At 46.9% G+C, this 26,946-nt stretch overlaps 1 protein-coding gene across 1 annotated transcript in view; it reads right to left on the bottom strand.

The window, feature by feature from the left end:
- The window catches only part of hspg2 (heparan sulfate proteoglycan 2), a 97,272-nt gene that overhangs the window by 26,105 nt on the left and 44,221 nt on the right, over nucleotides 1-26,946 (bottom strand). Inside the window, exons 10-44 of the mRNA XM_076042408.1 lie at nucleotides 26,211-26,342; nucleotides 25,722-25,866; nucleotides 24,840-24,997; nucleotides 24,608-24,748; nucleotides 24,350-24,513; nucleotides 23,930-24,109; nucleotides 23,281-23,477; nucleotides 22,605-22,752; nucleotides 21,891-22,018; nucleotides 21,625-21,711; nucleotides 21,317-21,375; nucleotides 20,946-21,007; nucleotides 20,656-20,796; nucleotides 20,317-20,490; nucleotides 19,460-19,639; nucleotides 19,257-19,375; nucleotides 17,959-18,070; nucleotides 17,401-17,514; nucleotides 17,097-17,224; nucleotides 16,840-16,926; nucleotides 11,649-11,719; nucleotides 11,147-11,214; nucleotides 10,925-11,065; nucleotides 10,225-10,416; nucleotides 5,740-5,832; nucleotides 5,557-5,649; nucleotides 5,029-5,259; nucleotides 4,661-4,774; nucleotides 4,433-4,560; nucleotides 3,988-4,074; nucleotides 3,732-3,790; nucleotides 3,471-3,635; nucleotides 3,226-3,336; nucleotides 2,814-2,914; nucleotides 2,220-2,400 (exon numbers count right to left, since the gene is read on the bottom strand). Coding sequence (XP_075898523.1) covers nucleotides 2,220-2,400; nucleotides 2,814-2,914; nucleotides 3,226-3,336; nucleotides 3,471-3,635; nucleotides 3,732-3,790; nucleotides 3,988-4,074; nucleotides 4,433-4,560; nucleotides 4,661-4,774; nucleotides 5,029-5,259; nucleotides 5,557-5,649; nucleotides 5,740-5,832; nucleotides 10,225-10,416; nucleotides 10,925-11,065; nucleotides 11,147-11,214; nucleotides 11,649-11,719; nucleotides 16,840-16,926; nucleotides 17,097-17,224; nucleotides 17,401-17,514; nucleotides 17,959-18,070; nucleotides 19,257-19,375; nucleotides 19,460-19,639; nucleotides 20,317-20,490; nucleotides 20,656-20,796; nucleotides 20,946-21,007; nucleotides 21,317-21,375; nucleotides 21,625-21,711; nucleotides 21,891-22,018; nucleotides 22,605-22,752; nucleotides 23,281-23,477; nucleotides 23,930-24,109; nucleotides 24,350-24,513; nucleotides 24,608-24,748; nucleotides 24,840-24,997; nucleotides 25,722-25,866; nucleotides 26,211-26,342 — 4,491 coding nt within the window. The remainder of the gene's footprint in view (nucleotides 1-2,219; nucleotides 2,401-2,813; nucleotides 2,915-3,225; nucleotides 3,337-3,470; nucleotides 3,636-3,731; nucleotides 3,791-3,987; nucleotides 4,075-4,432; nucleotides 4,561-4,660; nucleotides 4,775-5,028; nucleotides 5,260-5,556; nucleotides 5,650-5,739; nucleotides 5,833-10,224; nucleotides 10,417-10,924; nucleotides 11,066-11,146; nucleotides 11,215-11,648; nucleotides 11,720-16,839; nucleotides 16,927-17,096; nucleotides 17,225-17,400; nucleotides 17,515-17,958; nucleotides 18,071-19,256; nucleotides 19,376-19,459; nucleotides 19,640-20,316; nucleotides 20,491-20,655; nucleotides 20,797-20,945; nucleotides 21,008-21,316; nucleotides 21,376-21,624; nucleotides 21,712-21,890; nucleotides 22,019-22,604; nucleotides 22,753-23,280; nucleotides 23,478-23,929; nucleotides 24,110-24,349; nucleotides 24,514-24,607; nucleotides 24,749-24,839; nucleotides 24,998-25,721; nucleotides 25,867-26,210; nucleotides 26,343-26,946) is intronic.

Genomic DNA, 26,946 nt, shown 5'->3' with positions numbered 1-26,946 from the left:
CCTTGTGTCAACTCACACACATGTGATTTCCTCCCAAGAATCTTGTTTTTAGTGTGTGTGTGTGTGTGTGCAGTTCTATAAATTCTAATATATTTCTAAAAACTTACCTAAGCAGCTATGCAAATTCAAGTATGATGATTCATGTCTGTCATACAACTCAAAAACACAAATGCAAACACAAACAAGCACACACACAAACGGAGAAAAACTATAACAATAACTTTATGTATTGCGCAGAAGCACAGATGAGGTTATAAAGCAGCGTAGCCACACGTGGGACATGCAGGTTAGTGACAAGAAGCAGTTTCTTTTCAACACTACTTTCATTCCAGTTGTCATACAGCTTGTGGTAACTCTGAACCCATAATCAAGACAATATATGCAAGTGAGTCCCATTCCATGAATTAGCAAATCACATTTTGCAATTGTCGTTTTTTTTTTGTTTGTTTTTTTAATCAATGTCTCTTTTTCACACAGTATTTCACAGTAAATATAAATACACTAAAAGGTGACATGTATGTTTAGAAAAAAAATGTTTAGGGATACTTTTTGTAATCAGAGAGCCTTTGTTTTATAGATGAGAAAGAGACGAAACAAAACAAACTGCAGGCATTGCAAAAAGGTTCAAAACAGTGGGATGGAAAACGAGTGACCTGTAAATGTTGAGGTTTAAGATGTTCTCGCATATATGAAAATATTTTTTGAATAAAACAATTAAAATCACTGAAATGTAAACTCACATCATGCACTCTAATCACACTCACATGGCCATTTCCTTTAAAAATATCAACCAACAAAATCCTAGCATTTCATATTTATATATGTATATATATATATATATATATATATATATATATATATACATATATATATATAAATATATATATATGTATATATATATGTATATATATATATTTGATTCATTGACAACAATTCAGGATAACATATTTCAGTCAATCAAAAAGCAAATGTGCCATTAACGATAAATTGGAAATAAAAAAAAGACCTTAATATACAATTCTTGATGATTATTGACAAAATCACTACTCCTAAATCATTTCCCTCTTTCTTCTGCATTTCTTCTTTCAATAAAAATATTTGGGAAAATCTGGAGTGAATGTCAACACTAAAAGAACGCAGCGAGAATACAGCAGCAAAAGAAAGTGAATTCAGCCAACTGCATGAATAATAGCACCAGTTTTTTTTGTCGACATTCATTATCAGGATGACACGAGTTACACAAAGTTAATATCGGGGGGGGCTGCTGTGCAGACTTGAAGAGCAGTTACATGAAACTGGGGGGAAATGCTGATCCTCTTCTTCTTAACAGCCTGGAGTCCTCTTTGAATGTCAGTTGATGCCATACAGTCACTAATCACGAACGGTGGCGTCTGCTTTCCTCCTTTTTTTTTTTTTTTTTTTAATGCTACAGCTCAGACAGGAAGGTGCCGCGAGAGCTTAAAGACTGAATCCGTCACCCAGCTTGTTAAACCTCCAACGGCAGAAACCAGCAACGGCGCCAGTGATTGAGAAGCAAAAAAAATCAAAAATAAAACCCACCACCAAATAACTGCTTAAAAAAAAAAAGTCAAACTTGATAACTGGCAATATGCTGCAGTAGTTTCCCAAGAGTGTTGGCAAGAAGCATTATCACCTCACAAATCACCTCGAGACAAGAAGTCTTTTGACCCAAGTGGCGAAGAAGTGTCATCACTTTCAAGCTCGTTAAATCTAAAACTGTAAATCTTGACACCGTGGTGTGTGATGGATCAAATTTGTACCCAACAGTTTTAGTTTTAACCAAAACCCACAAGCTGTATTTCACTTTAGACGTTATTAGCAACAAACAAGTCAGATTATTTTATTTTTTTTAAAGAGGGTAGTAAGAAAAGCTGGACTGGCAGTACGACAGCAAAACAAGGCGGCTTACGCCTTGGTTTCTAAAAGCACAGACAGACACACACAGGCATCAGGGGTGTTAGCTGCGCCAATGAGCTGAGCGCCGCTCGCAGTGCACGATGAGACGACGCCATCACACAGAGAAGCATGCATCACTCGCAAGCTGGCAGGAGGAGGGAAGCGAAGCAGAAAAAAAAAGAAAAAAAAAGCCAGAGCCAGAGCTGGAATTGCTAGTGAGTGGTGGGTGGAGGGGGTGGGACCAGGGGGAGGGGCGGTGATGATGGGCAGCGGAGGTAACAGGAGCGCCATGGATCACAAACCTGGCACGTAGAGGATGGCATTGCCCTCGTCCATGGCAAACATGTTGGAGCCCGTGCAGACGTAAACACCTGCGTCCTCGGGCTGCACGTTCTGGATGGTCAGGATGCCGTTGAAGTCCATGGCCCGGTTGGGTAGCTTGCCGTTGCCCTTGCGGGTCCACACCAGAGTGTAGGCAGGCGACTGTAGGGTGCAAAGAGGACGGCGTTAATGGGGCACAGAGCACGTCAGAGCAGTGGCTCTCAACTGGTGCAGTCCCAGGAGCCACATTTCTTTTCCTGATCATGATGTTGTGACCTCAACTTTCTTCCACAGACGCTAGCCCACTTCCTAGCATGTTGGTACATAAATTATTGAAAGTATTAAATTGAATTGTGTGTCCTGCAAAATGAATGCCCAATAATATTTAAAAATCTTTTTTTTTTTTTTTTTTTAAAGGGAAACCTCTGTTGACCCACTTTTGGGTCGCGACCCACCAGTTGAGAAACACTGCATCAGAGGACAACCTGGATTGGCAGATAACTGAAAACAAAGAAGTACATTTCCAAAGATTTTTTTTTTTTCACAATGTTCCTGCACTGAGTGAGAGGGTTCACCTTGCTCTTGGCGGTGCAGATGAAGCTGACGGTGGAGCCCACTCTGACTGTCAGGGCTTTGGGCTCCTCCACTGTCACCTCAATGGGTTTGGATTGGACGTCTGGTGAGAGGCAGAGGGAGAATTAATCTGTTTTTAACAAGAACAATGCCAAGCGCTAATTACATTTGTTTTGACACGGCTAACAGTCTTTACACTTGCGAAAAAATTGGTAATTGAAAAAAAGAAAAAAAAAAAGAATGGATAAACGGCAGAATAGGCCCCATCAGCTAAGTATTGAACCCCAGTAATTGCTAATTCATTAAAATGCATCAATGAAGTCTTTACAGCCGAGGACGGACGTGATTCTTCTTCTGTGTCGGCTATAATGGGAATACTCTCTGAAAACTGACGTCGGTACGACTGAAACTCACTTGTGACAACAATCTCAGCTCGACTCCTGTTGCTGCTGCGCTGGTCTCTGCAGGTGCACACGTACACGCCGGCATCGCTTGGTTGGACCTTTTGGAAGTACAGCTCTGCTCCTGAGCACACAGATCGACATGAGAAGTCACATATACGTTGCAGTGCCTCAAACTAAAGCACCTAATAAGTGCAAGATTAGACTCGCCGGCATCACATGGTCACATGATCGTGATGTCACGGCCGTGCGACGGACCTTGCTTGCGTCTGTCGGCGTTGCCGGAGATGGGCCGCCCGTCTTCTCGGGACCAGTAGAAATAGTGCGGAGGACTGCCCGACACCTGACAGCGCAGGGTGACGGATCCGCCCTGGGACGCCAGCACCCTCTCCGGGTAAATCCTCACCACCAAGGAGGCCGCAGCTGCAAGGGGTCAAAGGTCGAGACAGAGAAACGATGAGAAACGGTGTATTTGAACGCACAGTTTGGTTGCACATTCGCCGCCAAGTGCGTCCTTACCGTCATAAGGGCGGCACTTCTCTCTTTCCTGCGGGTTGCCGACATAACCAGGAGAGCAGCTGAACACAGACACACAGATAAAATACTCAGCATCAAACGTTTCATCCAGCGCAGCAAACGAAAAAAAAAAAAAAAAAACATTTTGAAGGGCATCATTTGTCAGCTCATGAATAATGCAGCTGGAAAAATAAATGAAATGTATCCACACAGGGAGCTCGCCATCACCGAGAAGCGGAACACGCTGGTGCTTTCTTACCGCTCGCAGTACTGGCCAGTGTAGCCAGGCTGGCAGGCTGTGCACTGGTAGCCACCGTTTCCGAGGCTCTCACAGGTGGGAGAGAACCTGCGCGCAAGGAAATCATTTTCAGCGCCAGCAGACGTAAGAAGCAAGAAGGCTGAAGGGCCATTCTGGTGTTTCAGGAATTTGCTCAGACGAGAGGCTTTAAAAGTCCAGTGTGTCAAACCTGTCTTGATTTATGATTTTTATATTGGTGAAAGCTTAACAAACTACTCATAAATGTATGCAAAAGTGTACATTTGTGTCAAATTGAATTTTGGCCCCTGGAACGGTACCGAACATGTTGGCCAGGTGGCTGAAAAAGCACCTGCAAACAGGGGGGGGGGGTAGCCAAACGGCGGCGTGTCTTGGACCGAACGTGGTTGTGATATTGGAGGACCGTGCTGTCTGTGCCAGGACTCACTGGTTGTCTGGGTCAGTGTGAGGGCAGGCGCAGGGCTGACAGTCCTCCGGAGTGCCAACAGTCGGGTCGCCAAAGAAGCCGGGAGCGCACTGCTCGCACAGCTCCCCCTGGGTGTTGTGCTGGCAGCTCTGCACGCACAACAAATTTGTGTTTAGACACGTTTCCGTCTGCTCGGCGTAGCCACACGACGTGGCCAAAGTGACGACACTGCGGTCTGGTGTTCGGTACCGTGCAGATGCCAGTTTCGGGGTGGCAGGAGTCGGAGTGGCCGTTGCATTCGCAGAGCTCGCAGTGGCCCAGGTACAAGCCTCCTCCTGTGCGGGTGTATCCAGCTGCACAATCCTTGAAAGCAAAGACACTGGTTTACACGGATTCTGAACGAGTGAGGTGGTTTTCATGTTCACTAGTGATTAAATATTATCAACACAATTATTGAAGCTACATTCTGGTCCTTGTAGTTTATCGTGAAATGTGTTTCTTGTGTTGGCATTCATTTGCGGTATCTTAATACTTTTGAAAAGTTGAAAACGTTCCTCCTTTTGTCATTTAAATGATGATGGTTGCTGATGGTGTGTGAGCCATCATGAAGAATGCACCTGGCATGAGAGCCCCTGGTATCCAGGTGGGCACCGGCACTGCTCCACCTCCAGGGCCTGGGCCAAGCCACTGTAGTTGGGCACTGCGACCTCCATGCTGATGTCGGAAATGCTGGAGGAACGCATCTCGGTGGAGTAGGACGCTCGGATCAGGATGTCGTCCAGATCAGCCAAAACCATCATCAGGTGCTCACGAGTGGCGGGCATGCCATCGGGGCGGCGCCAGTTTTCCTGAGAATGCAGAGGTTCAGTACAGGAAATATATATACACACATATATGTGTATGTGTGTGTGTGTATGTCTATATATATGTATATATCCACCTATCATCCATCCAACCATCCATCTATCAATTTATCATCCATTCATCCATCCTTCCATCCTTCCATCCATCTATAAATCTATACACACACACACACACACACACATATATATATCCATCTATATAGAGATGAATATATATATTCATCTATCCATCATCCATGCATCCATAAATCTATCTATCTATCTATCCATCAGTTCACTCACCTCCTTGAAGACAACCTCAAACTGCTTGGTCTCTCTGCTGCCCTGCTGCCTCCTCTGCCAGGGCAGCCGTGCTACCAGCGTGATGTCGTTACCCTGCAGAAACGAAAAACACCGTCCCCTCAGTAACAAAGACTACTCGCGTTACGGAAAACAGCGTAGCAGCCGCGAGGGGGCCGTACTTACAATGATCTGAACATCGCCATCGTCAAGGATCGTGCCCCTCGGACCGGCCACGAAGGAGATGGTGTATTTGAGCTTCCCTCCGTACGAGCCAACCTAAAAGATTGTTAGCGAGGAGGAGGATTTAACTCGTCTTTTCAGGCAAACAGACAGCAGACAGCAAGGCCAGATGGCATCTTGGGAAAAAATAAAGAGCGTGCAGCATTTGATAAAAAAAAACAAAACAAAAACAAAAGTAGACTGCTTTGGCTTCCGAGGGGTATTTTTTAAAAGTATAGAAACTTTAGAGTGAGCTCTTGAGCTACCTCAGACACACAATTAAATGTTGGGTTTAACATTTTCAGGGGCATCCGAGAAAATACACTGCAATAACAATCCTTAATGGGATTTAAAACATTGAACCAATAAATCATAAAAAATATCAATTCCATTTTTATAGCATAGGTATACTATAGTTAGTTGTATAGCATAGTTATAGAATTCGTTCATAACGACCAATAATTTAAGGCCTATGAGCCAATGGGTTTTTTCAGTTTTTTCAGTTTTTTTTTTTTTTTAAAGGTCCCAAGTTACGGTATATCCATTTTCTGATATTTATTTTCTGTCCTGGTCTCCGGCTGGGTGGCCTTGGCTGTTTTATCATCTGAAGACTTTATCAATCCCAAGAAAACAGCATTTCTTTTACAGCACCCTGCTGAAACACTCGGTTTTAGTTCCTTGCTAAAAATGATGGTTTGTCGCACCTTGCACATGAAAGGACCTTTCAATCTCAGACACCCACGAGTCCAAGTTGCCTTTTTTGTTCTTTAAGGGTATTTAAGGTGCACATTTACCTGTCAAATAGTAATTGATCATACATTTTAATAACATACATAATAAATGAAGGTGCACATTTACCCATCAAATTGTAATTGATCATCAATCTAACAACACACATATTAAATTGCAGATATATCCGCTTGCACACGCGCGCAAAAAGAAAAAGAAAATCATGATTGATTTCTTATAAGAAAAGTTGCACAGTCGCTTTTGATAAGCTGTCATGATTACTCAAGTAATCTTGGCAGCTTTGGCAGATGATGGGGGGGATGATGTGTGTTAGGGTGCGCGTGGGTGCGTGTGGGCGCGCGCGCGTGTGTGTGTGTGTGTATGTGGATAATGAAGATAACACACTTGTCACGTTGAAAAGGAGTCCTGTCGTGCTACTGAGGATAAATGAGGAAAGTGGAGGAAGGGGAGGAATGACCTTGAACAAGGAGGAGTGAGGGTTGGACACAAGAGGAGGATGTGGGGGAACGGAAGGATTCTAACTGTTCTAAAGGTGATATGGTTTCTGTGATCTCTAAGAATCCATCGGGTGACCACCCCACCCAACTTTTTTTTATTTTTTTTTAGTTACCTTATCCCCTGTCAACTGCGCTGGGAGCTGCCAGTAGAGCAGGTCATCCTGGTGCAAGCTGAAACCTTTGTAGACCAGAGCGTACTGAGAGAGACCAGAGGAGGAAGGAGGAGAAGAAGAGTAAGAAGGCGAGCGGCGGACGGAGAGGCGAGGCGGCGCGTCAGGGCAGGGGGCGGGGACAGAGGAGGCGTGCACGAGGAGGCGTGCACGTGGAGGCGTGCACAAGGAGGCGTGCACGTGGAGGGTAAGAGTTGCGGGAGCGACGGGGCAAAATGCTGCCACCCCGCTGAACGCGGTTAACTCGCGTTTCCTCGTCAAAGGCTCCACCAGCCAGTGTGACAGCGGCGCAGGAGTCTCCCACTGTCAGTAATGAGACAATTGACGGGGGCCGGGACGTGCTGTTTAGTGGCAAACACAATAATGACAGGCGGCTGTAAAACCTCTTGCTTCTGTCAAAGTGGACAATCACGGTGACAGCAGCGAGTGGGAGCTTCTCGCCTCAACAATGGAGAGCAGCCGCCCGCCGGAACCCAGAACATTTACTGCCGAGCATCCGCTCTCCTAACAGTTTCCTGCACCACTTCAGTAGATCGTGGCTCCGATCCGTCTCTGCTGCTTCACAGCTGAACATTCACAAGGCTGAGCAGAGTGAAGGCCAGTCGCTTGTTTGAGCTACGACGCAGCTTGTAAAGGTTGTGAGGATCAAACTTCACACCAAAAGCCTATTGCCCACACCATGCCAGGACCAAAAAACAAAACGTGAAGATATTTTGACATTAATTTTGGACAAAAGCAAAAATCCATGCTTATAGAAAAATAAAAACATCAATGCTGTGGCTTCACATTTTCCCCAACTCTCAAGTCTTTGTACAAACCCTGCCAGGAGCAGAAGTCTTGCTCAATGAGTTCTTGCTCTGTTGATCAAGACCAGGCCCAAAAGACACACGCACGCACACACACACACACACACATCAATATTACCACAAATTAGAAAAAAATTGAAAAAGACCTCGATGCAATTTTGACTGTGAGTACCTGCAGACGGGGAGCATGGCCCGGGGAATAGTACTGGGGTTTACTTGGTCTGACTGAAGAGGAGACGTCAGACTGCGGCAACGGGGGACTCAGGTCACGCGAAGACCACCGAGCAGAGGAAGAGGAGGCGGAAACGCGCGAGGAAGGATAGAGCGACGAAGAGGAAGTGAAGGTCGAAGAGGATTTGGAGGAATGTTTGGAGGAGAAGGGCGGGGAAGCAGCTCTCCCCCTGGAGGAGGAGGTGTTTGAGAGCAGGGCCCACACCGCAGCATCCATCCGTCTGACATCACCCTTGGAAGTGCAGAAGAGCGACGCGTTGAGGGGTTGAGGGTGCGAAATCACGGCAACAGTAAAAAAAAAAAAATGGCTGTGTGACTTCAGTACCTCCGTGACTTTACGAGCACCCGGTACCAGGGGGTGAACATGCTGAGTCATGCTGTCAAAAGGCCTTTACACACCAAATGATTTATTTTATCCACTGTACAAATCACCTGCTGCTCTGTCTTCTACTGTACTGTGTGTTATTGAGGGACCCTCCCTGTAAAGGCCTTTCTCAGAGCTGGTCTGCTCTCACATCCAACACTCAGCTGGTACCAACATCCAACCACTGCACCGCACCACACAAGCCTAAAGCAGAGACTCACAACCAGCTAGTGATTTCACACACATGCAAACAGACTCACAACATGCTGCATCCAAACACGCCATGTCTGATGTGCACTACCGGTCAAACCTTTGGACACCTTCAAACAAAATGTTTTTTCTTTGCTTTGAAATTACTTTCTACATTGCATGGACACACTGGAGACATCAAATACATGACCAAGACATAGAATGTGTTTTATATGAAGGGTGGCTACTTTGAAGAATCTAAAATATAAAATGTGTTCATCGGAATTGGAATCTGTGGGCAATCCCAGTGTGATCATCCCAATGTGATCCCATGGGATCTTTTTGATGCCTTCCGTGAGAATCTTCAACGTAAATAGTCATGAAAATGACTGAAACCCCATTGAATGAGGAAGAGTTTGAGTCCAAGCCTTTGACTGGCGGTGGCTACAGTATCTCAACCTCATCCTGTCGTGCACCAGCTACCAACAAGTGCGCGCCATCTCAGCACGAGTGTTTTACCGCCGCGGAAACAATTCAGTGCCGTCCAGACCAGATACCTTGCTGGCCCTTTTGATTCTGCAACTGGACCTGCGCTCGGAGGCCATTCGGCTCCAAATGGAAGCATCCTTCCTCAGCTGCTCCTCCGACGAGCGCGAGTCGCTCTATTGATGTGGAGAAAGCGCGCTCTTTGATCACTTTCCGTACGGCTAGGCGGTTGGAATTCGGGAGTGTTATTGTTGTTCGGGCAGAGTTAAACTGTATGAAGCTCTTTAATGGACCATTGATGATCCATCCATTTACATGGCTCATGTGATGTGAAGCCAAGAGGCAGGTTATGCGAGTTTGCACACTGCCACGTAATTGGTTAAAAAGCTTTACACATCACTTGTCGTATGCACACAATATAACACAATCATGCGTCTGATTAAACCACATACGTTTGTACACATAATGTGTAAATATGCACTACGGCAAGTGCCTTCCAATTAACACACAACAAGCCGGACAACACCACTTCATTGTTCCGTAACAATATGTCGACAAATGCAAGGCTTTACCATACCTGCTCTGCTCGTTTGCTGCGAGCAGAGAATGACTTTTTCTGCTCGAGTGGAAGGGAATTTTTTTTTTTTTTTTTTTTTTTTTAAAAAGGAGAGTAAGGAGAGAAAGTGTAAAGGTAGTGAAATTTAGAATTGGTTAAGTTTGACTTAATTTAAAAAGTTTTTAGAAGTGTTCAAAGTGTTGAAGAAAAGAAAACATGAGTGAAAACTGGAAAGAAGGACTGGCTAAAGTTTAAAGTAGATAAAGACAGCAACAGGGGGAAAGACAGAGAAGAAGAGTGGTCTACAGGCTTCTTCTAATCCCTACATTTCAAAGGTCTCGGCCTTTGCTCGAGCTTCTACCCGTGACTGCACAGCAGCAGCTCCCTCTTTGATACTGACCTTGTCTCCCTGGTAGACCCCGGGAAGCTGCCAGTAATGAGGCTCCTGTCCCAGGTAGTCAAAGTTGCTGTAGGAGAGCTGAGTGCCTTCGGTGGAAACCTCCACAGTGAAGCCAGTTGAGATGCGGTTGGTGCGCTGCCGGTTCACCAGAGCGAAACCCTGGAAGTTCCCTGGAGAGAAGACTGAGGACACCTGCAACAGCACATAGAACGAGTGCAGACCTTAAGAAAGTCGAAAGTATGCATAAGAGCACTTTTTTTTTTTTGAAAAACTAAACTTGATTAATGAAGTCTTCTATTAAAAAAGTCCCGAAAACCTTTTCGTAAAAAGTCAGAGTATCATTTTGGAATTACAAAATTAGCATGAATGGATAGGGTGGTGACAAATATCTGCACATAATCCTCCCCCTATCAGTTGACAAAGTGACCTATCCGTCCTGGCTTATCCGATGCAAAACTATACTTAGTTGTTTATTTATTCATGTATTTATTAGACAGGGACGATGCATTACAACACTGATACAAGCTACAGCTGATGTGACATGTGTAGAGTTCACAGCAAACCTTAATTCTCAACTCCAGTCTCCTAGTTGGGCTTTTCCACAATGTTGTGGTACAATGAATCACTCATCAATTATAAATACCAGATCACATAGTTCAATAATCCACTGCACTTAACTCTGCTGTGTTCAAGGCCTTACCAGGTCTCTATAGTGGGCAGAGCTGGAGCACTGCTGGGTGACCCCCATACAGAAACAGGAAAGGCAGCCGTCTTTGTTGTCCTGGCTGAGATGGAAGGTACTAGGCTTGCAGCTGGAGCAGGACGGACCCTCCACATTCATCTGCAACGTCACATCCAGAACATTAGCAACAAGGCGAGCGTTTGTCAGAGTTGAACCGAACTTCCGTCCTCTTCAGGTCACCTTGCAACGGCACACGCCACCGCCATTGCAGCCTTCGCTTCCTCTCTGGTCACAGTTGTAGCAGTTGCCTACAATGAGACAGGTCGGAAATCATTTATACTTTAAATAAGTGATAGCAGATGTTTCTGTTTTAATTTATTTTTGTTTTTTTTTACAAAAAAACAAGGGATGCACAGATACCACTTTTTTTTTTACCGAACAAGTAAGTTACTTGCTTTTCAGTACTCACCAATACTGATACCGAGTACTTAATAAGGCCATTTCACATTATAGAATTACTTTGATTTTATTTTTATTTTTTTTCCACAAATGTTTTTTCTAGAATATGGGGTGAATGTCACAAGTTCCACTGTGTCGTGGTATCGGCACATATTTTACGAATACAAATAGAGTACTCACCTCGGCATTGGTACTGATACCCGATACCGGTATCAGTGCATCCCTCATAAAAACAAACATTTACTTTTCTTTGACAAAGGTGATGTGGTTTCCCGGCACTTACCGTTGACTTCATTCCCACCAACAGTGCATGTCTGTCCAAGCAGTGGGTTGCCAGAATATCCTGGAGCACATCTGAGTAACACAAGGAAGACAATGTGTTCGGTAAATATTTTGGGTAGAGGAGGATACAAGGAGTCTTATGCCATGGGACAATGGGGCAGGAAGGAGGAAGTCTGCGAGAGGTGATACATTAGATGAATTGTACCCTTAGGAGAATCCTCTCAACCAAAGGCGGATGTCAACCATGAAACAAAGGACCACCGGGTCATCAAAACAAGCAACACTAGCTTTTTCCATTATTCCATACACTGAGCAACAGTGCATCTCCTCAACATTCACTTGACCAAAGTACACCCAGCTTACCTACTGACTACCAACAGCTTCCCCACAGGAAAAAAAAGATCACAAAACCTTGCTGGAGTTGGAGATGGTTGAAGCAGAGCCGCCGCTCAAATATTCAACATTTGATAGATGTTGATTCCACCTCTTGCAGGAGTTGGACTCGGCGGAAACTGAGGCCCCGCATTTACATAGGAAGAAACACACTGCCATCAAACAGCCAGAGAAATACCAGTGGAGAAAAAGATTCCTAAAAACCTAGGTGTCGAGGTGAGGAAAAAGGAAGAGGCAGACAGTGCTGAAACAGCCCCCAGAGAAAGATGCCACACGCTGCGAAAGAGGAAAGGCGGTTTTTCAAGCGACACGCCGTAAAGCCAAGGTAGCAATGCCACTGTCACCTGGAGCAAAGGCGAAACTTAACCACACGTCTGTGAAGGGCAGCCGCTGTCTTACCTCACCTGTCCTCTGGCAGGTCCGCAGGTCTGCATGAATTTTCATTGGTAAACCATATTCAAACTAAAGGCCGGCATACAGTATTTCTAAAATGTGACCATCCAGGGCTAGGTTGTGCGATAGATTAAGTGGCACACTGACACTGGGAATAATAACATGCATGAAAATAGGCATACAAGCTGATAAAAACAGGGTATAAGAGTTATAATAGCAACGAGACAAAAACAATGGGTTTGTGTCACACTGCTTAACAATATTCTTCCATGGATGCAAACAAGAAATGCATTCCTAAACTTTATCAGAAAATATTGAGAACATGACATTTGTTTGGTTATACATTCAAACAGAGTGCTACAAAGCTAGTCAGTCAGACAGAGCTCAGCCACCAGCTGTGAACCACATGACGACAAAATCAACCACGTTCCACAAAGGATAAACACACAGCCTTCTGTATATATATATATATATATGACCTTAGTTCTAGCACCAAACAACAAAGGATATCATACACACTAAAATCAGTTTTTGTGGCTAAGCAACCAGCACTCACTCACCATGAGCTCTCTGGGGCTTGTGTCAGATGATGTGAGTGGTTTGACATGGCATATTGGATTGATGTTTAAAAAGAAAAAAAAAAAAATCCTTCTTGTTGGGGGTCACAAAAAAATAAAAGCTGGATTTGGATTAAATCTACTGTGGGCATTGTTGTTCCCTGGAGGATTAAACTCTATTGCTTTGGCAGAGCCAGTGACCTTTTGTGCAAAGCTCCCAGGAATCCTCATAAAACTACGAACAGAATGTTGTGAAATTGGCTCAGCGTGTGCGTGATTTTCAATTTAACGGGAAGAATCCGGAGCTCTGCTCAGCGATGTGATACGTTTTTATTAAATGTCCTTCTCGGGCTGCTGGGGATTGTGCCTTGATTGATAGGAATCCACAAAGGAAACCAATTGATACACAAAGAGGTTTGATACACTGGCAAAGTGAAAGCAAACAAAATTGCTAATTTGCCATAGGACCATAAATTTGCTTCGGCATTTATCTCTCTCAACCAAGGGGGCAGGAAATAGGGCTGCATTCATTTACTGTCACACAGTATATTATAACTCAGGTGGGGTTATGATGTTGGCATCAAAACTGATTTCCTTTCCAAACCACCAGACCACCTCAATTTATCAGGGGTATGAAACATAAAACACACCAAGAACTTTCAATACAATCCATGTCCATATGAAGGAATCCAGGGTGCAGTAAAATTATTGTCAATTATTGAGATTTAGGATGTGGTCACACCAAATCTAACATTGCAAGGGAAGGGTTGTGCAGCAGCTGTAAGACAATGTGGTTGCATTGCAGTCAGCTACTGCAGGGACTCAATGCAACACTTAAACGTCAAGTAGCAAACATCATGAAGAATGTTCTCTGACTGCTTTTACAGACCAATAGAAAGCACCTTCATCCACTGTGAGTGGCAACATAAAGTATTCCAGACCTTATGACATTTGACTCTGCAAAAGTTGTTCATTTTGTGCTATATATTCAAACGAGCATGGGGGTGTACGTGTCAAAGGCATAAAAGGAAGTTATTTCATTAGGCTGACACTTGTTATTAAACCTTGAGGTAGTCTGGCCATTAGACATTTGACACATGTTAGGCATAAATAAGGTTTGACACCGATAATAAGATAACTCTTCATTGCAATCACTTGTGGAATTGTTGGTATAAAAAAAAAAATAATATATAGATTCTAATAACACCTTAGATCCCCAATGGGGTGACATCAACCACCAAGTCCCTTTTATAAGTAAAAGTCATGAAATGAGTCCCTTCATTAAGAGTCATGTGACGGTGATGAAAGTCCCCTAGAAGTCAGGGATGATTTTGATGGGGATGGCCAGCCTTCCCAGGACCACGTGCAAGGAACTCTCTCCATTCTTGGTCTGTTTAGCAGACTTGTGGTTGCCGTTCAGGAGCTGCAGCAGGTCCATCACATTTGATGTTTTCTGCTGGTTCTTTTTAGTAACTTTCCTCCCTGTGTTTTTCTTGGTTTTGGGGGTAACTGATTTCCTTTTCGTGCTTGAGCTTGATTTTTTCTTCGCGGCGGTGGCCTTGGCTTTAGGCAACGTTGATTTACTTCCTGCCGTGGTGCTGGATTTCTGTGTCGCCGCCGCCGCCGCCGCCGCCGCCGCCGTGGCCTTGGCAGGCTTTGCGGTGGTGATTGCTCTCCGTGTGGAACTGTTTGTTTTGCGAGGAGCGCCTTGCGAGCCGCGATCCGTCTTTCTCTGGTCGGAGTTGCCCTCGCGCGGCTCCGCCAATGCTTTTGTGTTGCCCTCTGAAACTTTTATGGCCTCCTGAGTCTTTTTGGGATCCGGCGCATCTGATCTAAAAGCCTTGTTACGTTCGTTGCCTTTTGGAGGGACTGGGGAATTCTTCCTCCGGGTTTGGTCAGGCTTGGCGGGCTTTGAATTGTGAGACGGCGGCTCCAGTTGAAATGTAGTGACCGCCGCCTCTTTCTGAGCTCCCTTTGGTTTTGTGTTTCTGGGCTTTGACCTCCTGCTTTCGGCTCTGTTCGCCTCAGGCTTCACTGTAGCTTGGGGTGTCAATTTGGCGGTACTTTGAGCTCTACTTCGGGTTGTTTTTAATGTAATGCCTGACCTTGTTGAAGCTGGATTTTTGGACGGCTTGGTGACGGACAGAGGCGGTGTGGACGTGTTGGTGGCTGCCGGTTTGCGCTTCCTCCCCAGACGTGGACTGGAAGTGGAAGTGACTTTGTTTGTTGTGAGGCTGAGGGTTGGGACGCTTTCAGGCACCGGGGCTCTGCTGCTGAACGGTTTCTGAGTACTTGGAACTGGGGGGTGAGGCGATGGATATAATGGGAGTGGGCGGACTGTGGCGAGCGAAGGCAGTTCCCTCCTTTCATGGGGGGAGCGGGAAGCGTGTCTGGCACGTTTAATCTTGTTCATCTCCTGGGCCAGCGCGGTGAAGCCGTCAATCAGGATCTCCAGCCTGCCCTCCAGCCGGTCGAGACGGGCCTCCATGTCAACGTAGCCCTTCTCCAGCTCGCCCACCTTCTCGCCCTTCTCCTCGGCCGCGCGCACAGAGATGAGCTGGGCCAGCTGGGAGCTGAGGAGCATCTGCTGCTCCTCCATGCGTTGGATGCTCTCCTTCATGTCCAGCGTGTTCTTCTCCAGCATGCTCAGACGCTGGTTGAAGGTGTTCATGTGGAGCCTGAGGAGTTGCTGGAAGCTGGAGTGCCGGCTCTCCAGGCTGGGGGTGAAGCGTGGCGGGAGCCTTGTCACCGTTCGGTTGGGGGCAAGCAAGACGTTGCTTGTCACGAACGACAATGGGGAACTGGTGGTGCGAAGATTAGCGGCGGTGGTGGACGACAGCGAAGTCCGAGTTGGCGTGATGGTGGTTCCCGCAGGAGTCGTGAAAACGTGGCCGCCGTCGTCGTCGTCGTCGTCGTCGCCGTAATCATCGTCGTCGTCCCCACTGCTGTACGGATCGATCTCTTTCTCCCAGCTGAAATTGAACACGGCCTCTGCGCCGCAGCCGGCGGGCAGGAGGCCTTGAAACGGCTGCTCCAGGAAAAGGTCGCCGCAGCTGTCCGCAGACGGCTTCTCTTCTCTTAATGTCAAAACAGCAAAAATCAGGCAGAAATCCCCAAAACAGTTGTGTCTTAAAAGATTGACCAGCCGGACAGGATGCCTCATAAATGCCAACGTCTACATTTATGTCATGAAGAGCCCAGGAGGTACATTCGGACCGTGCGAAAGCAGAGATCCCGTGAGCCAACGTCCTTTGTAGCTGTTTGCTGAGCGAAGCGCAAAGCGGAAGCAGAGAGCAAGATCTGCGAGCGAGAAGCCAGAGGAGAAGCAAAAAAAGTTCTGAAGACAACTAAACGGAAAAAGTTTCCTGCGGGAACACACACAAGTGTCACGCCTCCTTCGACACTTCCACAAATCTGAGCGACGACAGCCTGCAAAAATACTGAGAACGACCCCTTTTTTTTAATACAACAAATCCAAGAAAACAATATCCACCAGCAGATCTGGAAAAAAAACAAAACAAAGGAAAAAAAACAAACTGAGTACCAAACATCCAAGCCCATAAGAATGGGAGGCACTGATTTGCAACTCCCATCCCTCTACTGACAACACTCAATCACAACTGCCAGGGGGAAAAAAATAAATATATAAGAGATGCCAACCACAGACATGCTTGCATCCCTTTCATCTGAATCCAAACCACTGGATGCTACTGCCAGCCCCTGCTAACCTCGCTGCCGGGTACCACCTCGGAACCACAAACAAACAGCGGCGGCCAGAAATCCAAGACAGGTAGCAAACGAGAAAAGACAAAGAGGTTGCAGAGAGTGGAGCACAGGCTGTGCACGTACCTTTCACAGCGTCGGCCAGTGTATCCGGGAGGACAGCTGTCGCATGTCGGCTGCCCGTCAGAGTCCACGTAGCAGGTGGACGAGAACCTGCGTGAAGACACCAGGGCAAAAGCACGTGAAGGGGCGTTCTGGGTTGCGCTTAGCAGCTCCCGTTGGCCGATCCATCATTGAAGTATTAAACGGTGACGTGCGCTTAAAAAATAAAAAAATAAAAATCATCAAACACAGTCCAAAGAGACTGCGAGACATGAACTCACTGGTTGCTGGAAGCAGTTCCAGGACACGGGCAGGGCTGGCAAGCCTGAGCACCGCCTGTTGCCGGGTTCCCATAGTAACCGGTCTGACAGCGCTCGCACCTCGGCCCGGCCGTGTTGTGGAGACATTGCTTTAGGGATTGGGGAAGAAACACGTAATTCAAAAGAGGAGGTGAGCTCGGCGGAGCGCCGGTGCGCTCGCTCCCGCGTGTTTAGATTCGCCGGGAGCCACATTATCGCATTCCACCGCAGCTTGGAGTCAATGGCAGTGATTTCAGAGGGGGGTTGTTGGAAGAGCGAGACCTACCAGACAGCTGCCTGTCTCCGGGTCGCAGCTGCTGGCGTGACCGTTGCAGTCGCACCTCTCGCAGGTGCCCAGGTAAAGGCCGGAGCTGGTGCGCGTGTAGCCGTCGTCGCACTCCTGCAAAGCGCACGGCAAGAGAAAAAGAAGAGGAAGAAAAAAAGCACCTCAGGTGAGGAACAAGTGACGACAAAGAGGGAATATGTCTTTGTTCCACTGCAGCACGGAAATAGGCACACTGCAATTATCATCAAAGACTGCAGTGGGGGAAGAAGAAAAAAGTTCCAGACGGCGCTATTATTACGGACAAGTTAAGGCACATTCCTGCCTGCCTCACTTTTAAAAAACCTAAAATTAAATTCAGCTCATCAAGAGATGGAAAGTTCATCCTGACCTTGGATGTAGTAGTTTCCACAAAGAGGGCGGACAATTTGTCACTTTTGTCACTCTGACGTTTTTCTCACCTGAGCTGATTCCCAACTCCGTGTCAACAATAAAAACTCGACATAACAAACAGATTCATCCTGACGATGAAGAAAGTTTTTTTTGTTTTTTTTTGCGTACCTGGCAGGACGGCCCTCTGTATCCCTGAGGGCAGGCGCACTCCTCCACCTCCATGGCGCGCTCATTGCCAGTGGGCTGAGGCACGGCCACATCCATCTTCACGTCTGAGATACTATGCAACACAAAATTGGAGCTATTTACACACATTTTGTGCAACGATTAACGTTCCTTGATAACTTGGATTGACCCGAGACACAAAATGATGTTTAAAACACCATAACTAGTGCGTCTTTTGATCGAAATGCAGTGGGCCCTCTCCTGTTTGCGAGTCAAGGATTGATGGATTATTTCCCCCTCTAGACCCTAGTCAGGAAATTCAAAAGCGAGCCGTGCTGCTTATCATTCTGCTCTTTTCTTTGACAGGCGAATGCATATAGCGCTTATTATTCCACCTTTCATGGAAAAAAAAAAAAAAGCTTTGGATGGCCCTCAACTGTCTGTGAGACAAGACTGACACTTAAATTTGTCCTCTGCCGGAAATCACATTCGCAGCAACTCCCACGAGAAAGTAATGGAATTGGAAGATGTGATCTATTTTAAGTTTCTATGACCCCAGTATCTGGTTGAGACACAAAGACTCCTAAAAATACATCTTTCATATATATATTTTTATTTTTATAACTGCTTTATTTTTTCACGTTCTGAACATTTACTATCATTATTTTGATATCTTTTTGTCACTTTGAATTTGAACTTATTGTAAAAGAGGCTGCGGCCTGAACTGAAGGTCAAAACCGTGAAAGAGATTAGTTATTATAAATATTCATATATATATATATATATATGTAAACATGTTTCCAGCAAAATGCCTTTTATGTGCAAACCCTGCTCTTGTGGAATCCAACTGTAATGTTATTAATTAAACCTAAGTGTTGTTGCTCTCACGTGACAACCTAAAGTGCGATCAAACATACTTCATCCTTTCCTTCCAACAGGGCCACAGTGCAGGAGTTTGTTCCACTTACAAACCAACAAGGAATCCATGTACTTACTCCATGAACAGAGTTAATTAGGAGTCAATGTCGCTATTTCACTGCATGCGTCTGTATGCCACAGAAACAACAGTAGGCAACAGTGCTGCCAGGATTTCATAACATCCGAACACAACTTCTCACTTCTGGAAGTTTTACTCTGCGCTGCCTTCGTCTGTATTGCTACAAATGAAAAGTTAAAGTCTGTCAAAACAAGAGAGGGAAAAAAAATCTGGTCCCAAATCATTCAGTGGCCTTGGTGGAAATGGGAAAACAAAGAACCCGGTTTATCACCGCCTTTCGAGATGGAGGAAGCTCTGAGCGTACCTGCTCTCAGTCATGCTGTCCATGTAGGTGGCCCTGATCATGAAGAGAGAAATATCTGCCAGAGCCATCAGCAGGTGCTCGCGGGTGCACGGCTGCCCGTCAGCGCGACGCCATGCAGACTGAAGAGAGGGACGGAACAGTCGGTGGAAACGTTCAGAGTCGAATAAGAATTCGCTTCGAACCTTTAGCGACAACAAACAAACCTCTCTGAAAGTCACAACGATGGTTTGTGGGAGGCGTGGGAGGGGCTTGGTCTGGGAGTAGTGCTCCAGGAAGATGCCGTTGCCCTGGAGAACCACGTCCGGCTGGCCGTCGATGACCAGAGAGCGCTGGTACGGCTCGAAGCGCACCGTGTAGCGGAGCTCCCCGCCGTAGGCCGTCACCTGGGAGGGTCCCAACAGAAGCGAACCATCGGTAACAGCGGAGAGTAGGGACGCAACGGTGCAGTTTTCCCACAGTTCGGTATGTACTTTAACGCACTCACAGACACTACTGACAAGTACAACTACAGATACGATCACAAGTGAACATGACTAAGCACAGCCTGCATTCAAAACACTTAAAAAGAAATCTGCACAAAGCAGTGCTTATGAGTGATATAAAATGTAAACAACAATTTAAAGTGCAGTTCGGACACTGCATGTGCGGTTGTACCAAGTTTTGATAAAGTTTTGTGACTGATCGAAACATCCTGAAATATTGTATTGAACCGAACAGGACGTGCCAAACAGTTCAGCAAAATACAGAATATTGTTGCATCCCTCGCGGGAAGGTATTTCTCCTATCTCTATTCTGCGTCTGTGGGGTTGTTGGGTTGTGGGTGGGAGTCGCAAGACACCCGTGTCGACTCGGAGCTCAAGCAAAAGGTTCAAAAGAGTTTTTTCTTCCTGCTGCGTGGATAAGCGCAGTCCCCCTTTCATCAGAAAAAACATGTCGAGGCAAGACGGCGTGGGACAATAGGACGCTGATACATCAAGCTCAACTTCACGGCTTTGCCAACCCCTCTCCCCCCCCTCCTCTGCTCTGCTCTCAACACTATGTTGTTTTCTTTTCCTCCCACCTTATCTCCTTTGAAGGTCTCGGGCAGAACCCAGTAGTAGACGTCGTTGGGCACGCTGGTGAAGGAGCGGTAGACCACTTCGTAGGAGCCCCTCTGTGTGATGCCTTCGGTGATGGTCTTGGTGTTGCCGCCGTTGGAGAGCGAGAAAAGCTGCCCGTTGCTCACCCCGCGCACCTTTTGGATGGCACAGCAAAACGAGCCGGCTGTGAGAATCAAAAAGGACTAACACGCTCGGGTGTTTGCACGTCGCCGATCAGCGATTAGCTGCGACGGAACATCACTGCGCAAACACTGAGTCGAGCCTTTGTGCCGGGATGCGTTAATCCCCGAAAAACGTGCCTGGTCTCTGCTCCAAGAGGAGCTGCTGCACTGCCTGGTGACGCCCATGCAGAAGCACTGGAGGCAGCCCTCGGGGTTGCCCTGCGACAGGTGGAAGAAGCCGGCCTTGCACTCGTTGCACAGAGCGCCCGCCACGTTGTTCTGGACAAAAGAAAATTTAAACCACATGAATTAAGTCTCTCCCCGGCCATCTCAGACATCTCGGCATAATCAACCACTGAGTCTGGAAATTTTTTTTTATAAATTGTTCTAATATCTCTTTTAATAAGTTCAGCGGGCTCTGCGCGTACCTTGCAGCTGCATGGCCTGCTGCCGGAGCTGATAATTCCTCTGTTATCGCACTGGGAACTTTCTGTCGGGGGAGACGGCGGTGGAAAGAAGATGACATATGTGAAAGGTTGGAGGAAAGTGCACCTGGGAGGGTTCCAGCCCTCCTGCATACCTGAGCCATGACCGCATAATACAGTCTACTATTATACCCAGAGGGGAGAGGGGGTAGAGAGAAAAAGAAAACCCCATGGTAATCATTACATTAGGTTAAGGCCTCCTTGAGCTTCTAGCTGGAAACAACAGGTAACTGAATCTGGGTCTATCTTCAGTGATTTAAGTGCAGGCTTTCAGCAGGGCAAGGGGAGGAAGATGGGTTTCTGTGTGTACTCACGGTTAGGAACACATCTTCCATTGGGGAGGAGAGGGTTACCCTGGTAGCCTGGCGCACACCTGATTTTAATGAAGGAAAAAAAAAAGACAAGCTGAACCTAATCACCATCCACGCCTGTTTTCCTGCTTCTAGGTTCACTGTGCACGCAATATAATTGGAAACTATTGTTTGGCCACCATGTTTTAACCATTTCACTTTTCTTTTTTTTTCGTTTTTGATTTTCCTTTTAGACACAAGCCAACACCGGATCCGCTCAAGCCACAACTTCCAAAACGCAGCTCCGTAATATCAGATGTCAGTTATCTCACTTTTCACAGCGTCTTCCTGTGTAGCCGGGCCTGCAGGCGTCGCATGTCGGCTGCTGGTCTACATCCTTGAAGCAAGTGTCGGAAAACCTACAGAGGAAATTCAAGAGAGAGAGATTAAAAAATAATTCAAAAGGCAATAAAACAGTTAAAAACATTGCAGAGTTCTTTCTTCTTGCAGAGTCCTTCAGTGTGGTGTCTGGCAGTGTGTTTTTCACACCCTGTCCCATAAACTGTAGGATGTGCGTGTGTGGTCAGTGACCCCTCACCTTCGCGAGGTCTCATAGTAGGGGCAGGGGCAGGGCTTGCAGTCGTCAGGCCGCCCTCTGCTCGGGTCACCAAAGTATCCTGAGCGGCACTTGTCACAGCCAGGGCCTTCTGTGTTGTGCTGGCAGCTCTGCAGTGAGACGGGTGAGTACATTAGTCAGTCTCTGGCATGCGTACCGCTCGGCAAGGAGCAGTTAAGTCATTTGTTTACTATCTTTGGGAAGCGTTATAATAATTATTTCCTTCACTTTCCTTGAATTGTGTGTCTTTCTTGACGATGCTAAGCTTCCACATACTTGTACTTCTACTATTGAAAAACCCCACAGTCAATCGCCCACTAACCTGCACCCAAGTGTGTGGCTAATACCGGGGAAGTAGTGAACAATGCAACGAGCAGCCGTCCAAATAAAATAATGTTATTTTCCTAGGTCAATCAAATGGAAATGCCTCGAATCCTTCCACAAACGCTATAGCTAAATGCTAAAGCTAAACGCTAATACTTTAGCTTCATGTTTAGAGCGAAAAGTAAAAAGCAAAAAAAAAAAAAAATGCTTAGAGCTCCTTTGTTGTTTTTCGCTTGAGGCATTCAGGCATCTGTTTGGATCAAACAGCTAAACTTTCATTTCAAACAGAGAGGAAGTGATTGTCTTCGGAAGCAGGATTTATTCAAAGTGTCAGCCGGCTGCTTTCAGGCCGACGAAAGAGTGCGATTTTACCAGGCAGTGGCCGCTGATTGGATCGCAGGCGCTGGCGTGCCCGTTGCAGTTGCAGCCGGCACACGTGCCAAGATAGGAGCCGCCGGGGACGCGTTCGAAACTGGAGGAACACATCTCACAGGACAGGCCGGAGTAGCCTGGCGGACATCTGGAGACAGACGGTGCAGACGGTGAAGCTCATTCTTTTCTCATTTCTTCTGGTGACACAACGCCAAAGAGTCCAACTGGAACGGCAAGAAACTTTCTGGCTGTGCAGATGTAGCTGACTAAACGAAGGCCACTTTTCCTTTTGAGCCGACTGTTGTGTTGCGTCAGATTGACAAATAGCCCAGAGTGAAATAGTATGTGCACAAAAGCTCAAAACACAGTATGCTAATGTGGGGAGAAAACACTTTTGTTATTTTTTTTTTAATGAGCAGTCATTTCACATAAAAAACATTGCCACACACACACACACACACACACACACACACACACACACACACACACACACACACACACACACACACACACACACACACACACACACACACACACACACGACGAGTACCAACCTGACGCTTTGGTTCTGAACTTTAATTACGGGCTTGTGAGGACCTTCCCCTCTAATTAAAGCCCAGGGCATTACGGCGGGAAGCACCTCTCTTGAAGAGCCTTGTTTGTGTTTTCTTCTCACCTGCACTCTTCCACGTCCTTGGCGTGGCCGTGGGTGCTGAACTCCACGCTGGTGGTGTCCATGATGATGTCGCTGAGCGCCACGCTGACCATGTGGTTGTCGTAAATGGTGCGCACGCTGATGCCCTCCAGGTTGGCCAGCGTCATCAGCAGGTCCTCGCGGCTCACCGAGCGGCCGTTGGAGTGCTGCCAGTTATCCTGCCGGGGGAAACGGGCGGCTTTACCGACTGCGACGCGTCTTTCTTACTCAAGCTCCTAATTACAGGCCGCAAGGTTAAAGTTTTTAGGGGTGCGACTTTGCGGGATGCAGCCGCCAATGAATCAAGTCAAATTTGACTTATAGACCACTTTTCAGACAATGGGGAGATCATCCACACTGAGAGTGGCCCATTAAGACAGCCCAGACACATCACCCAATGTAGAGTCCCCCCCCCCCCCATGAGGTAGCACTGGAGCTAATGGGGAAAAACTGAGGTAAAAGACAATGGAATTAAAAAGTCTAATAAGCAAAAAGTCAATACAATAGAACGAAAGGACCTAAAATAGAAATAGAAAAATAGAAATAGAATCTTAAAATCTATTCCATCTCGCTGTTGCACTTGTTCTACTCGTGTGTCTACCAGGAGAATATTTCGACGCAAAAGACTCACCTCTGTGAATTTGATCTCTTTTTGGTTCACCACTCGGGGCGGAGTGGCGCCGCCCCGCCGGTACACCAACCTCCTCCCGTTTCCCACCAGAATCACGTCCGGCTTCTCCGCGACCTCAGAGAGACCGCGCGCCAGGGTGTATCGCACCTTGTACTTCAGGGACCCCCCGTAGGAGTCGACCTGGACACAAGCACCACGTCAGTTCAATAAGTTGCATACATGCTATAAGTTACACCAGTGGTTCTCAACTGCTGGAGTCCAAGGAGCCACATTTTTTTTCCTTTCCAAGTCACAACCCAAATTTATTCCACAAATGTAAAAAAAAAAAATGCTAGCCTAGTTTCCATCATGTCCAGTAAATAAATTATTATTGAGCTCAGATCCCCCCCCCCTCCCCCTCCCCTCCACAACCCCCTTCACCTTGTTGCCCAGGAACTGGCGGGGCAGACTCCAGAAGGAGTCCAGGTTGAGGAAGCGGCGGGACAGATCGACGAGCTGGTACTCCTCCATCTCGGTGTTGATGAGAATCTGAGTGGAGGAGAGGGGAGGAACCCCCGGCCTGGAGGGGTAGGTCACATTGACGCCTGCGGAGGACAGAAGGACAATAAGATTTACTGGACGGCCGCTTTACTGGGAGGCAAACGGAGCTCCGCGTGCCAACGTCATCAGTTTCAGTGCCTTTGAAGTCGTCCTCGTCGGTGAAGCGCAGGGTGATGCGGTTGCGGTAGCGCCCGGTGGCCCTGCAGTTCTTGGTGATGCCGGCGCAGAAACACAGCACGCAGCGTCCCTCCACGCTGAAGTGGCCTTCAGGGCAGTTGCCTGCGTTTAGAAGAAAAAGATTGAAAGCTTTTTACTGGTTCATTTCTTCACGTTAGCCGGTTGCTGTAGTTTCCCTGCAAGCGTTTCGGACCTTGACTGGGGTTTGAGGTGAGGGTCAGCACTCCGTCGGGGATCCCGAACACCAGCCCCTTGGCGTTGATGGCCTCACAGGTGTAGGCGCCCTGGTCCGCCTCCTTCACGTCGCGAATGGTCAGAGTGCCTCGGCCGTTCTCGCTGCTCATGGAGATCCTGGGAGGGCAGGATAATACGACTCAAACGTCAAATGAATGACAAATTCTGCAACGGAAACGGTGCCAGAACAAGTCTGTAGCCGCCGCATCGCAACCCGACCATCACGGACTGCGCATCATTGTAATATGTCCTCAAAGCATATTTATCTTGTCAGATGAGAAAAGTGCAAATAATTTCAGAGGCGTTTCTGTGCTGGGCTGACTTTGAAAAATTGGGCTGTCTCGTCAGGAGACAGCTTGATTTAAAGGGCTCATGGTATACCGATTTTCATATTTTAGCTTTTTATTCCATATTGCACTTGAGTAGCCTTGCACGATTAATTATAAGAAACAAACAAGCAGATGATTTATTTTTATTTAGCCCTTTGTTTTTATCCGCATAAAGCATCAGATTTAGCTTCGTCTAAACGCTGATGCTTTGTTGACCTGCGTGACACAAGACAGCCATGAAGCAAATACATGGCTTGGGGGCGTGGTCACAAAACTGTGGCATTCCGGTGCCCTTTGTGATGTCACAGAGGGAAGACGATTGAAGAGTGGAGCCGTACAGACTTTCTTTTTTTCCGCGATTTTCATTTCATTGCAAATTACTGTGACTTTTGTACGATTGCGTCGTACATCGTGAAGCCGTTGTCGCCTGTACATCCTGAACCACCTAAACTGCTGTTGGTGTAACAAAGCTCATGATTACGGGGCAGAAAGTCAGCAGTGAATGGACCCACCTGCCGCTGACAGGGATGTGTCCCCAGTTCAGCCTCCAGGTGATGATGGGCGTCGGCACTCCGACGGCCTGGCAGGTGAACGTCACCGTGGAGCCCCTGGTGGCTTCCACCGCCTCCTCTGGAGGACTCGTCACGGAGGGAGGAGCTGCACGGCATCAAGATCGGAGGCAAAGTAAGCACAATGCAGCAGGAGAACGACTAGGAGTGAGTGACCCAGTGGGAATGCGCAAACGGCTGGACGTCAGAGGAAGACATAATTCACTGGCAACGGACGGCCGATTCTCCTCCAGCCCTCGGCAGTAGATGCCTCACAAAAAGGCTCTGTGTCTCAGCCAGCACATGTGTGAAAAGAGTCTGGCCTCACAGAAAATTAGGAACAGCGTACAAAGGAATGCAGAGGGCGACCGAAGACAAGAGTGGACCAAAGTGGAAAAAAAGGCGGGGGAGGGGGAGAATGTGCATGAAAGATGTGTGTGGTGCGGGACTTACTGCAGCCGTACTCATCGGAGCGGTCGGGGCAGTCCGGCTCTTCGTCACACTGATAACTTGCCGGGATGCAGGTGCGATCGCTCAGGCATTCAAACTGCTCAGGAGCACACCTGTCACCGGGGCCCTTGGTGGCTGCAGACATTTAGCACGACTCGAATCACTCACAGGCAGAGGCGCCGCTTCAGGGTTCAGAGTTTGATAGAAGATCCGACCCGTTCCCTCCCCTCCAGCCCCTCCCCCACAGAGCAACATGGCCACAGCCATCGGCCCCTCGTCGGCTCGTTCCAAATGCAGAAGCACGAGCTCACAGTTACAGTTGTGACAAAATCAGAGGGAGAAACTAGAAAGGATGCTTCGACATTTGCAGCGGTTTTCTTCCAGCTTCCAGTGACCTTTCAATAGGGTCAATTCCTGACAGTGTAAGAGATCCATGAATGAATCCACGGCATGAATGGAAGATCATCATTCCAAAAGTGAGTCCAAACAATGTAAAAAAAAATTTTTTTTCAGATAACACCAATCCCATCTGATTTTTAGGTGTTTCAGCAAAACTGATTTTTACATGTAAACTGAAAATTCAAAGATTTGTGTTATCTTTCTATCTTTCAAGTGAGGTCGGTCTTGGCTATAGGGGCGTCTGCGCCGGAATTATTATTTTTTTGGCCCCTGGAAGCTGTTTCCTTCCTGACAATCTGTCTCTTGGCAATACGTTCGGAATTTAATAGACATCAGAGCA

Source organism: Nelusetta ayraudi, unplaced genomic scaffold (assembly GCF_046127955.1).
Source record: "Nelusetta ayraudi isolate G7.1 ecotype Tasmania unplaced genomic scaffold, CSIRO-AGI_Nayr_v1 ptg000070l, whole genome shotgun sequence".
Classification (NCBI taxonomy): domain Eukaryota; kingdom Metazoa; phylum Chordata; class Actinopteri; order Tetraodontiformes; family Monacanthidae; genus Nelusetta; species Nelusetta ayraudi.
The sequence above is the reverse complement of the archived record's forward strand: the minus strand, read 5'-3'. Positions and strand labels throughout refer to the sequence as shown.